This window comes from Colias eurytheme, chromosome 29, assembly GCF_061535395.1.
Source record: "Colias eurytheme isolate Ceu_HAF_F1 chromosome 29, ilColEury1 Martin Lab GWU primary, whole genome shotgun sequence".
NCBI classification, from domain to species: domain Eukaryota; kingdom Metazoa; phylum Arthropoda; class Insecta; order Lepidoptera; family Pieridae; genus Colias; species Colias eurytheme.
Window position 1 is genome coordinate 6,352,899 of NC_143008.1, and position 13,235 is coordinate 6,366,133.

At 35.8% G+C, this 13,235-nt stretch overlaps 1 protein-coding gene across 1 annotated transcript in view; it reads right to left on the reverse strand.

Moving 5' to 3' along the window:
* The window catches only part of LOC149896321 (unextended protein-like), a 31,045-nt gene that overhangs the window by 12,351 nt on the left and 5,459 nt on the right, over nt 1-13,235 (reverse strand). The window contains exons 2-6 of the mRNA XM_090118160.1: nt 7,909-8,589; nt 6,109-6,211; nt 4,532-4,799; nt 3,085-3,389; nt 1,059-1,175 (exon numbers count right to left, since the gene is read on the reverse strand). Coding sequence (XP_089974286.1) covers nt 1,059-1,175; nt 3,085-3,389; nt 4,532-4,799; nt 6,109-6,211; nt 7,909-8,589 — 1,474 coding nt within the window. The remainder of the gene's footprint in view (nt 1-1,058; nt 1,176-3,084; nt 3,390-4,531; nt 4,800-6,108; nt 6,212-7,908; nt 8,590-13,235) is intronic.

Here is a 13,235-nt window from a genome sequence, read left to right on the forward strand (position 1 = left end):
GGGAAAATTGTGAATGCAAATACGTTTGATATTTAAATAATTTAAGTTATAATATTAAGGAAATATCTTAATTTAGGAACATTCTTTCCATTTTAAACGTTAAACAAAATATTTTTAATTGTGAAGAAATAAATAGATACTTATTCCCGAACTATTTTAATATTACAAAAGTTGAAAAGACAGAAATTTTCCTGTTATTTACTCGCAAAAAACAAAAAGGTTATTATTTAAAAAATTTCAAACATAATAGGGCATAATTTAATCCTATCTACTTATAATATACATTTTTTCAATATTCTTCGATCATTAAAAACAACTAGATACATAATCCTGTACAAAAACGAACTTAAAACTGTTCTCAAATCTGTTTATCCGAAAGAAACAGGCGTTAATGCAAAATCAAGCTTATTAGCATCACTTAAAGGTTAATTAATAAATAACACACACCAAAAGTTGTCTGGTCAAAATTAAACCGTATCCCCATGTATTAAAGTAGAAAATAATGTCCTATAATATTTAAAAAAATTAATATTTATTCCCATGACATAAGGTCGTATTTACCGTACTCAGAGTTGACTTTAAGGAAATTTGTGTCTATTCATCCTTGACATAAAGTCTAATTTAAAAAACTCGACCCTCCATTGAATTTTAAGAAATTCAACCTTATTCCCAAGCACTAAAGCCAGATTTACAATACTCTGCTTTAAAATGTATCTATTCGTCCATGAAATAAGGTCGAATTTACAAAACTCGACTCTCCATTCAATTTTAGGAAATTCAACCTTATTCTAAAGCAGTATACGTCTAATTTACAAAACCCCATCTACCATACATTGAATCATAGGAAATTCAACCTTATTCCCAAGCACTAAAGTCGGATTCACAAAACCATGTGTTGACTTTAAGGAAATATGTATTCGTTAATTTCCAAAACTCGACCCTTTATTGAATTTTAGGAAATTCAACCTTATTCCCCAGCACTAAAGTCGTATTTACATCGAGTTGACGTTAAGGATATGTGTATCTGTTCATTGTTAATCACCGAAGAGATATCTCACCTTTACCAATTCCTTCAACCGCTCCCTGTTATACACGCTGCCGATCTCCTCCCCGAGGAAGTAGTCCAGGAGCTTGCTGACGGGGTACGCAAGGGGAGCTGTTAGGGCCATCACCGCCTGGGGAATGATAGATTACGTCTTTATTTTATTTTTGACGTGACAACGTCTTATAATTCGATAAAGCCGGCTGCACGAACGAAAAAACATGACTCATGCGGCGTTACCTCGCTCTGAGGCGTTCCGTAAGGCTTGAAGTGCAAGCGAGAGCGCGGAACGAGCGACAAAGAAGTACAATCGGACGTTGTCACGTTCAACTATTGTCAGTAAACCGACTATACAGACAACCAATTTTTTACTAGCTTTCCACCCGTGGCTTCGCCCGCGTTTTCAAAGAAAAACCCGCATAGTTCCCGTTCCAGTGGGATTTCCGGGATAAAACCAATCCTATGTGTTAATCCAAGTTACCCTCAATATGTGTGCTAAATTTCATTGTATTCGGTTCCGTAGTTTTTTCGTGAAAGAGTAACAAACATACACATCACATACAGTACGATAGGTTACCCAACGTTTGTTTAGATAATAGATAAAATATCAAAATTAAAACACAATATTATATGATCTATGTAAAATAAAACCGGCTAGGTGCGAAAATGAGGCCAAAAATTTTCATCTTTAAAATGCAAATACATGGCCGCATTTTCACGATATATTTAACTAGCTTCCGCCCGCGGCTTCACCCGCGTGGTATTTTGATAAAAGGTAGCCTATGTTCTTTCACAGGGTCTAAAGATTGTCTGTGCCAAATTTCATCAAAATCGGTTGAGAGGTTTAAGCGGGAAAGCGTAACAGACAGAGTTACTTTCGCATTTATAATATTAGTAGGGATTTAAAGATTTAATCAAAATAAGCTATCTTCAGTACAGGGAAGAGAAAATTTCCACCCTGTACATGGAACCTTGGAGAACATAAGCAGTTATTTTATGAGGTAAAGACCTTATAAAAAATTGGTTGTCTGTAAAGTCGGTTTACTGACGATAGTTGAACGTGACAACGTCCGATTGTGCTTCTTTGTCGCTCGTTCCGCGCTCTCGCTTGCACTTCAAGCCTTACATTACATGGAACGCCTCAGAGCGAGGTAAGGCCGCATGAGTCATGTTTTTTCGTGCGTGCAGCCGGCTCTATCGAAGTATAAGACGTTGTCACGTCAAAAACTTCTCTTATACGAGCAAAGCACGGTCAGAAAACTAGTCATTAATCAACATACAGTATCATTAACTGACGTAGCGTTATTGTATTACATTAGCTACTTGGTATATGGCCATAAATTACTTTGTCGATCATAAACATGTTGACTGCCCCATATTTATGTTTACTATGCAATATGCTTGAGATATATGATCCGATACAAATTATGGAAAAAGTAATTAACCACGTTGTAAGATATTTGTAACTAGGTTTCCGCCCGCGGCTTCGCCCGCGCAGTCAAAGAAAAACCCGCATAGTTCTCGTTCCCGTGGGATTTCCGGGATTACATCATTTTCCCGGGATAAAAAGTAGCCTATGTCTTTTCTCGGGTATCAAAATATCTCCATACCAAATTTCATGAAAATTGTTTCAGTAGTTTAGGCGTGATTGAGTAACAGACAGACAGACAGAGTTACTTTCGCATTTATAATATTAGTGTGGATTATATTGTGAGAAAGAGACACATCAACATAGCTGTCGCTTTTCCAAACTTGGAACTAATAATAATTATAATAATATTCAAATTTCAGACTGAAATAGTCGCATTCCATACAAGAAAATAATAAGGCAGCATTTAAGTGTGGTCTGAAAAGATTTTCAAGTCAATTGAAAAACCGGCCAATACTCACGTAGTGATGAGAACTTACCAAATTATTATTTATCTTCACTTTTACGTTTTATATTTCTTCCACTCTCTCTACCTATACCTACTCTACTATAGATATTTTTACCTTCTATTTTCCCCACTCTTTCTACTTTTGCCTAATAAAATATCACTAACCTTAGTAACCATAATACTCTTGGCGCCAATCATCAAACCATGCCTTGAACATATTGCCTGTGGAGTTATTTCACCCAGCAGAACTATAGACAGCGTTGAGAATATCACCGCAAATAATCCTGAAGTCAACTCATCCAAGAGTATAGTAAAAGTCGAATTAACTGCCACGTTTCCTAGCAAAATGCTACAGAGTAGGTAGTTCCCGTGGTCTCTGACGGGCATTATGGCTCTGGCGTATTTTCGCTCTTGCTCTGTGCCAGTGTTGGATATGATTTTTAGTTCAGTACGGTCGAGGGACATTAGGCCTGTAAGAGATATATGTGATGTAAAATTAGTGTTTGTCAAATTTAAATACAATTTATTTATTGGAGAACACAAATAGATCTTGAAATATAATTGGTACCGTGTATTGCAATTTCTGGACATTCTAAAATTTTGCAAAAATAGTATAACAGCCTGTAAGTATATATGTAAATTGGACACTGGAATAAAGTAAAGAAAAATACCATAGTTAAGACTGACCCCATTAAAAAAATCTAAACAGATTACAATAGATCAAAACACATTCGAAAGAACAACCTTATTCATGTTATTCAACCCATAAAATTGTTACCGACCTATAGCATTGCCTATCTACCTAAATAATACCTAAATAATACCTAAATAATACTTAGCTAGAATACTATTACTACATCTAACATTAGCGAAATTCCACAAGCATTCCATACGTATCATACTAATATTGACATTTCAGTCTGCCCTTAATGTTTTCGGTTACCCCATACCTGACCTAATATTGGTATTTGTTATTTGACCCAAATTCCTTGACAGTCTCGTCTCGAACGTTTTAATGACGCAATTAAAATATAGACGAAAACGACAAACTTACAAATAACTATTTTGTGAGCTTTTCGCCATTCACCAAATTTTAAAAAATGTGTGCGTTTATTAGTATACGCACACATTGTGTACCCGTAAGAAGTGAAACTTCTTTATGACCTTATTTTCCAAAAAATAATTTACTATATGCAACTTTTCAGAAATACGTCGAATCATGCGTGGTAGGGATAAGAAAAAGATGGCGCGTAACGGAAAAATGTCATGCGTAACGAAAAGATGTTACACTAAATTTTTTTCCAACCCCGATAAAGAAGTTTCACTTCAAAAATGTAATTACAGTTCCTGTTCTTGGTTATAAGCATGGTAAATTCAGAGTTTAAGAAATACTAAGTGTATATTGTACATTGGTTTGTATAAACAAACACGATTTTATCATTTCTGACCAAAAGTCCAAAAATAATAGGCCAATTCCTTGTCAAATATTTCACAATAATGCAGGAATTCACAAAAGAATAAGTTTCTAAAATTTTATAATAGCGTAACTGCTCAAGTGTGTTTACAACATCCTAAAAATTAAAACTTCTCAGCACTTAGAAATATCACTTACCCAAATTCAACCCCGAAAACAATGCAGAGAACGTCAAGCACACCAGTATGAGTATCATGGCCACCCAGAGGGGCATCAATTTATTATGTGTCGCAAATATCTTCCAATTCTCAACACCCTGGTGTATATATTTCTCTTCATCTTCGCTTGGATCAGAGACACCTTCCTTGAGATTCTTGGCGCATATGTACATTTTAGACCCAATTATGGGGGAAGGCGCGCGAAATTGGAATAGAGCTGATGTGGCTGTTACCGATTCGTGTACCGCCTGGAAGTTTGAAAGTAGTCATAATTCTAAGAAGTCAATAAATAAATATAATTAAAAAAGAGGGTGAGTGCCGAGCACACGTGTCAGACGTGAAACTTCTTTGGCAAGATTCGTCGCCTTACTCCATGACATGACGTGATGATATAACGCGACCTTGAAATTTTACTCTCAACGCGCCTAAAGAAGTTTATTTTCAAAAATCCTCGAATTCTTTCAACATAGTATGTTACAACTTAATAACAAATATACAATTATAGGAATCAACACATTTGTCATAAAGAGTAAGAAAATTATGTCAGCTTAGCGTAATTATCGGATTTGCATCCACGGGTCTGCATTAATAAATCTGCTTAGCACTGTGGTATAATATTTACAGAATATGAATATGCTACAAATTGACAAGCTGACATGGCTTTAAGGATCTTTAGTTAACAATTAATCACAGTTAAGTTCATAAAGTTGATTTATACACGCTTTAGTAACTTAGATATTGTTAAGCTATTGCATAGCTTCTATCGCGGGCCTTGAGCGCGGCGACCGAATGTAAAAATTTCGTAACGAAATAACCTAACACCCCCCACACCGACCGGCAAAGCGGTGATACTTTTTATGCTATGCAATATCTTTACCGCGCGTCCGAGTGCCACACGTCTTTTTTTAACTACAAATATTTCCCCTCTTATCTCATCAAAAACTAATAAATGCAACAAATTTTCAACAGAAGCTTATAGCTCAATCATGCAATGTGCCATAGCTTTATGGACAGTTCAAGACTTCTTCAATCCATTAAAATGCACGCCACTCTCAAGGGAAACTAATAACTGATATTTTTGGTATGAAGTTTGCATGAAACAATTTAAGATTTCCATTTCAATTTGTATGGTGAAAATTGTCATTTATTATTGCATTTACGTTTTTTTATTATAAAACAATTTTGAAAATCGTTTCATTCTGTGCATTATTCACGAGTGATATCTATATGTAGTGAAATATATAACTTGTACATACAAGTTCATCTTCGTCTGAAGAAAGTATCTATCTTTCTATTAGACAAAGTATTTTTAAATCGTTCTTTGGATATTTTCTAGTGTTTGAGGTGTTCATATCTCTATTAAAATTAATACAGGGGCCGTATTATGACTCCTTATTTCCAGACAGTTTACGCCGTGAACTGACTGGAAATAAGAGGTTATAATACGGCCCCAGAACTGTAGGTACCACAAAGTAGCCATTACTTTTACTTCGAAAACCATAATATATACGGATGGCAAATCCCTTTCAACAGCGCGATTCAGAAGTAGTCACTCACCATATGCTCCCCTTTGAGCAGAAACTTGCAGGGTTGGCCGTACTCGAGCGCGTCGTGTGTGAACGCGATCACCGTCCTCTGGCTTAGACCTTGTCCAAACAGCCTGCATCATAGAAACAACAATCTTAAACTAACAGTACTTTAATTGGCAATTACTGTAACATTAACCAGCTGTTATCGTATAGGAGCTACCAACGTTGACAAGAGAGCATTTTAGTATAGTTGGTTCTTTGATATACTGTTCCTCTTGCTATTTCGGTTAGAGTCCGGGCTGTCTGGCTGGTCGCAGTGGTTGCGTTTATTAGTGCGCATCTTATCTGCACAGGAAAATATCCTTAATTTAAAGTCATTTTTTAACGCGTAATTTTTAATCTATTGCCTTTAGATAAATCCATGAGACATAATTTTTTTATTGCAAGACGTTTTTTTCGTTGTTAAATAGGTGCCAGACGCAATTTTTTATTTCAAAATCATTAAAATGTCATCGAAATAAGTGAAATTCCATCAACAGAACAGCCAGACAGCGCGGACTCTAACCGAAATAGCAAGAGAAACAGTATATCAAAAACCCAACTATACTAAAATGACTTTTTTTAAAACGTTAATAGCTCCCGTACCATTAGAATTGTTTAGATTTTAATATCTGGTGCCTTATTTCCTCTTATTTTTATACTGGTCCTCTATCGAACTTTTCATGCCTATTTTCTGGCAGATATATCGTTATGTTCGGCTAACACCTGATTTGCTGATAAGCGCAAAAAGAAAGAACTTATTTATTTTTACAGATTTCCAAAATTTCAGGGAATCCTGTGCAAAACTTTTAATCCACAAAAATGATTAACAAAGAACAAGACATGTCTATTTATTAGTAACTAATGACTGATAAAATCAGTATTATACCCAAACTAGCTTACCGCCCGCGGCTTCGCCCGCTTTGTCTAAAACCCAATAAATTATATACTAAAACCTTCCTCTTGAATCACTCTATCTATTAAAAAAAATTGGATGTCTGTAAAGTCGGTTTACTGACGATAGTTGAACGTGACAACGTCCAATTGTGCTTCTTTGTCGCTCTTTCCGCGCTCTCGCTTCAAGTTTTACATGGAACGCCTCAGAGCGAGGTAACGCCGCATGAGTCATGTTTTTTCGTGCGTGCAGCCGGCTATATCGAATTATAAGACGTTGTCACGTCAAAAAACGCATCCAAATCCGTTGCGTATTTTTAAAGATTTAAGCATACAAAGGGAAATAGGGACAAAGAAAGCGACTTTGTTTTATACTATGTAGTGATACCTGATGTACCTACTTTGATACTACTTTTTAATTTAGTAACACTAAACTAACACAAAACTAACTGACTTTTGTCATGACCTTTTAGTGTATCGATTCCCAGGTTGAGTAGCGATGACCAAGAACCTTTAACGAGATTTTAGTACGTATATCTCATTATGAGGTCATGAAGTCTTAAAGCGTATTTTTCAGGTCACCTAAATAGGTGTAGACAGTACATTATTGATTATGTGTGATAAAAGGTCTAAATAAATTTTATAATGGAGTCGTATACTAGAAAGAGCAAATCCAATACCCACTGCCTAAGAATTGGTTACTAAATTGTTCAAACGTTAATAATCTCGACAATACAGGCTACCCCTTTTTGTAAATAATAATTTAAAGAAAAAAATTGAAGGTGATGAAGTATTTTAAAACTTGTATAAAGAACATCGCAGAGATTCGTACGCAAATACTAGTTCCGAAAGCTAGTTTTCCTTCTATAAAAACACCAAACCGCGCAGTACTTACCTTAAAGTGACTTTAGTATCAGCCAGAACACTAGGTATACCGTCCTCCAATATCTTCGGATCCTTCTCAGCCTCTTCAACCCTCAAACCATCCAGAAATATAGCTGCAGAAGATTTAACACCAGTGAAATCTGTTACTTGAAACATGAGCTGTCTTTTCATTTTGGCGCCATCAACATTGAAGTCCTCCTTGTTGAAGGACAGGCTTTCTAAATTATCTGAATTCTCATATCTCCCTGTGTCTATATCACTAGTATTAACCGCAACAGCATCTATTATAGCTTCACTATCATTACTTTTATGTATCACAGCTTTATCTAAATCATTAGTACTTTTGTTTCTTTTGCTAATTTCGTTATCTGTGCTAGCATTACTGTCTTCTTTTAAATCAGTTTTATTCGTCTCCCTTTTTCTTCTATCAATATAATCATTTCCATTATAAATTTCATTGTTATTAATATAATTTTGTTCTATAAGATTTTCGTATCCTATATCATTAAGAGGTACATATTTATTATCTATTAAAACTTCGATTGCGTTTCTTTCAGCTCTGGAGGGCTTCGCGACATTTGAAATATAATTAACATCTGTATCGTGGGAGAGATCCGCCCATTCTTTGTTTGTTTCTTGTAGTTCATTGGTATCTTTAGGCGCTTGTAATTCGTTGTTGTTTTCGGGAAGTCTGTGAACAAGAATATAAATATCAGTTTAATGAATTACTGCATGAGTGATGGTCAGTGGTGACGGCCTCATAATAAGAGTTTTACATTAAGTGGATCGTCTACTCTTTTGCTGGTAGTAGTAGTACAAGTGCGTAAAACAACTGTATCAAATTTTCAATTTACTATCAGTGCTTTTATTGGCGAAGAAAAACACCACAATGAAACCTGTTTTATATATGTAGAATCAATTATACGACATGTAATACTAAAAATGTATCAGATAGAAACATGATTATGCACCCACGCTTTTATCCTGCGTGCACGGTTTATCAACATTGACATAACACTCATATAACGTGGTGGATTATAACCAAAATTCTCATTGTAATATCCTTGCAGTAAGAACGGATTAAGCTGACCTTTATATTTTACAGTGATAACAGAGAATTTCGGGTTACATCAATGTCAATATAGATAAACCCTACACGCAGGATAAAAGCGTGTATGGACACATGCCTAATCGTGTTTTTATCGGATACAAGCGGTCCGCCCCGGCTTTGCTCGTGGTGCATGTTTACGTTTTCTCTCCATATGAACCATGCTCGTACTTCAACAAATATTATAAAAAAAAGAATTAACGAAATCGGTTCAGCCGTTCTCGAGTTATGGGCTTACCAACACATTTTGCGATTCATTTTTATATTATAGACGGGAGAAACATGGGAACATCAGCTTTTAATGCTCTATTAGGCACATGTATTCAATTAATATTATCAGTCCACTGCGATATTCATATCGCATACGAAAATGCAGTTTCAAGTTTACAACAGTTAGGAACTCTGGCCTATCATTGCGTCTATACAATGTTTCCTCTGAAAATCAGTCCAGTAATCTAATATCTAATATCTTTCTTAATACTATTATAAAGGCGAAAGTTTGTATGGATGTATGGATGTATGGATGTTTGTTACTCTTTCACGTAAAAACTACTGAACCTATTACAATGAAATTTAGCACACATATAGAGGGTAACTTGGATTAACACATAGGATAGGTTTTATCCCGGAAATCCCACGGGAACGGGAACTATGCGGGTTTTCCTTTGAAAATGCGGGCGAAGCCGCGGGCGGAAATCTAGTATATTATAAAGGCGAAAGTTTGTAAGGATGTATGGATGTATAGATGTTTGTTACTCTTTCACGTAAAAACTACTGAACCGATTACAATGAAATTTAGCACACATATAGAGGGTAACTTGGATTAACACATAGGATAGTTTTTATCCCGGAAATCCCACGGGAACGGGAACTATGCGGGTTTTCCTTTGCAAACGCGGGCGAAGCCGCAGGCGGAAATCTAGTATAATATAATGTTACATTTTATTTGAAAATTGGCTTTGCTGCCGGGGAGTTTCGCACATTTGCAGTAAGCATGAACACATTTGCACACTTTAATTTATATTCTACTAAGTTCAATAAATCAGCGTTTTCTTTTGCTTGTTATCTGAGCATTTGTTGCACGCAATCCTTACTAATGTTATAAATGTAAAAGTCTGTCTGTCTGTAAATTTGGGATGAAAATCGATGTTGTATGACATGTTGTTTGAAGATATTTAAACCAGTTGAATACATGAGTCAAACATAGTTTCCTTTTTTAAGAAGTTTCAAGATAAAATGATAAATGTTAAAAATAGGGGCTGAAAGGTTTGAGTTTCGTTTTGGCTATGGTGGTGAAGCCACCGGGCATAGCTTGAATAGCTACTTAGTATAAAACAAAGTCGCTTTCTCTGTCCCTATCTCTCTATGTATGCTTAGATCTTTAAAACTACGCAACCGATATTGATGCGGTTTTTTAATAGAGTGATTCAAGAGGATGGCTTTAGTAGTTATATCATTTATTTGGTTTTAGACGAAGCGCGCGAAGCCGCGGGTGGAAAGCTAGTATATAAATATACAAAACAAATCGGTACACAGCAGCCAACCGTCTACACTCTACGCTATAGTAACATTGACACGAACAGCTGTTACCCTATATTTATACGACTTCATTCACACCACACGTATGTGTTAAATATGTCGCAGGCATCTAGTTGAATCTGCTACTTGATTGAATGACTAGCGCGTTCATTGAATGACGACATCTCATTGAATGACATGGTAAATGTTAAAAATATGACGTTTCAAAAGTGCTTCTAGAAGAAGTCTAATTGAATAAATAAATGTTTGAGCTTGAATTTTGAGTTTGACTAAAGGACAACTCCCCAATTTTAATGTAACGTTCAACGTCTTGGCTGAACGTCAATTAGCATAGTCGTTGGTATAAGGGGTTGGGTTTTTTATTTCCGATTGCTCTTTAAGAAATTTATAGATTTCCTAGGAAATATGTAAGTACATATTATTATAATTGATTTCCCGCATATCCGAGCGATTTTATTATTAACATACATATCATAGGCATTGTATAGAATTTCGGATTTAATACATTTCCAGTAACATAATATACAAAATTACTATCCAATGTGACGCAGTTGGCCGACATCGTTTAGGTATTTGAGTTATTTGCGGAGATCGTAGCGATATGCATATATAATATTTAACTAGTTGGAACCCGCGGCGTCACTCACTTGGTACAGGACGAACAGCCTATGTGATAATCAAGACTGTAATCTATTTCTGTATCAAATTTTATACAGATCCGATCAGCTGTTTTTGCTTGAAAGAATATCCATAGATTCTTATAAACTTTTGCGTTTATATTAGTTATTAGTAAATCCATACTAATATTACAATATTATAAAGCTGAAGAGTTTGTTTGTTTGTTTGAATGCGCTAATCTCAGGAACTACGGGGCCGATTCGAAATTTTGTTTTCGGTGTTAGATGGCCCATTTATAGAGGAAGGCTATAGGCTATATATCATCACGCTAAGAATCCGCTAAACCGCGAAGCACTTAGTTTAGTTTTTTTTTTTTTTTTTGTGTGGTGTCTCTCAATGTTAGCCAGAAGGGCTTCTACATTTTAACGCGGACGCGTGGGTGAACAGAAGGTTCACCCTGGTAGCGACATGCACAAGGGCGTCCCCCCTTGACGGGGACCACGAACCTCGGCTTGAGCTGTCGCTTGAGTGGAGGAGGCCAGAAGGGCCCTAATCGGACGGGGGCTTAGTTTAGCGTATTCTTATTGCTATAGGATAATTATTGGTTTCCATCCGCGAGAGGGAAGTTCTCATGGGAATTGTCACCGGGGTAAAAAATAACCTAAATGTCACTCTCTAGCTTCTTTCCGAAAAAATCGTTACGTTGCGACGTGAATAACGCTTGTCTATAAATTAAAGTCAGGTCATACTTTGTACTTGTAGTATATATTACAGGAAGTATTTAGTAAATAATTCCTGTATTACGTAGTAGGAAGTAACAAGTAGGATGTAAAACTATAGATAACCCATTTGTGAACCTACACTAGTTATTTTATCAATAAATAGATAAAGATTAGCTACTACCCTTATCTATACTAATAATTTAATGCTGAAGAATTTGTTTATTTGAACGCGCTAATCTCAGGAACTCCGGGACCGACGTGAAAAATTATCTTAGATTAGATAATCTATCTAAGTTATATAACTTAGATTGAGTACATTTATCGAGGAAGGCTATAGGCTATAAATGATCACGCTAAGTCCATTATAAGCGGAGCTAAGCTGGTAAAACCGCGGGATACAGCTAGTCATACCTACACAATTCACAAGAATTCACCCGAATATACGAAAGTTAATCCATATGTAAATTTAGGGGTAATTTAAGAATTCCATGGCCGAGGGGTGAGCGTATTTTTATTACGCACAAAGGTCACTCTAACGGACGAGCCCTTATCAACATGTGATAAGAATCATACTATGTAACTACACTATCGCAATTTTTTAATTGACTTCAAAAAATATCACTTCGACACTTGTTATTTCGGTAAATTTTGTTACTTACGGGGGCGTAATCTACAATCGATATCGCAGTCCAATATTTTGTTTTCAGAATATTTGTCTGTTTGTCTGTATGTAATGCCCGGGCTAAACTCAGAAAGTACTGCATGGATTTACTTCAAATTTGGAACAGTCACAGAGATAGCTTGAGACCTGAGAAGAGACATAGGATAGGTTTCACCCCGGAAATACCACGGGAACGGGAACAATACAGGTTTTTCTTTGACTACGGGGGCCAATCCGCTTTCGGAAAGCTAGTTTATAATACCTATTAACCCATTGACCACCGTAAGCCCCGATCGGGGCGCGACACAATAGATTTTCTATTGTGTCTGTGATTCCGAGGACTGATGGATTAATTAAGATATTATGAGATATTTTATTTATTACGTTTTAACTCGGTAAGCACCTACTGGGCTTAAATCCATCTTTTAATATTAATTCATCTCAGCTGCTGAGCTACATTCGTTCTATAGCCTATTGTCTGTAAACTTTTTATTCAGCACTATAGCGACTGTTCTTTATAATCTCAAGGTCACTCGAGGTTAGGGTAGCCACCCATACTATTTCTAGTATTGTGCTATTTTCATTCAATTATACTATATGTTATAGAGAAAAAAAATTAAAGTTCATGAGCTTTTAATTAATCTGTACTATAATATTATTAAGCTTAAGAGTTTATTTGTTTGTTTGAA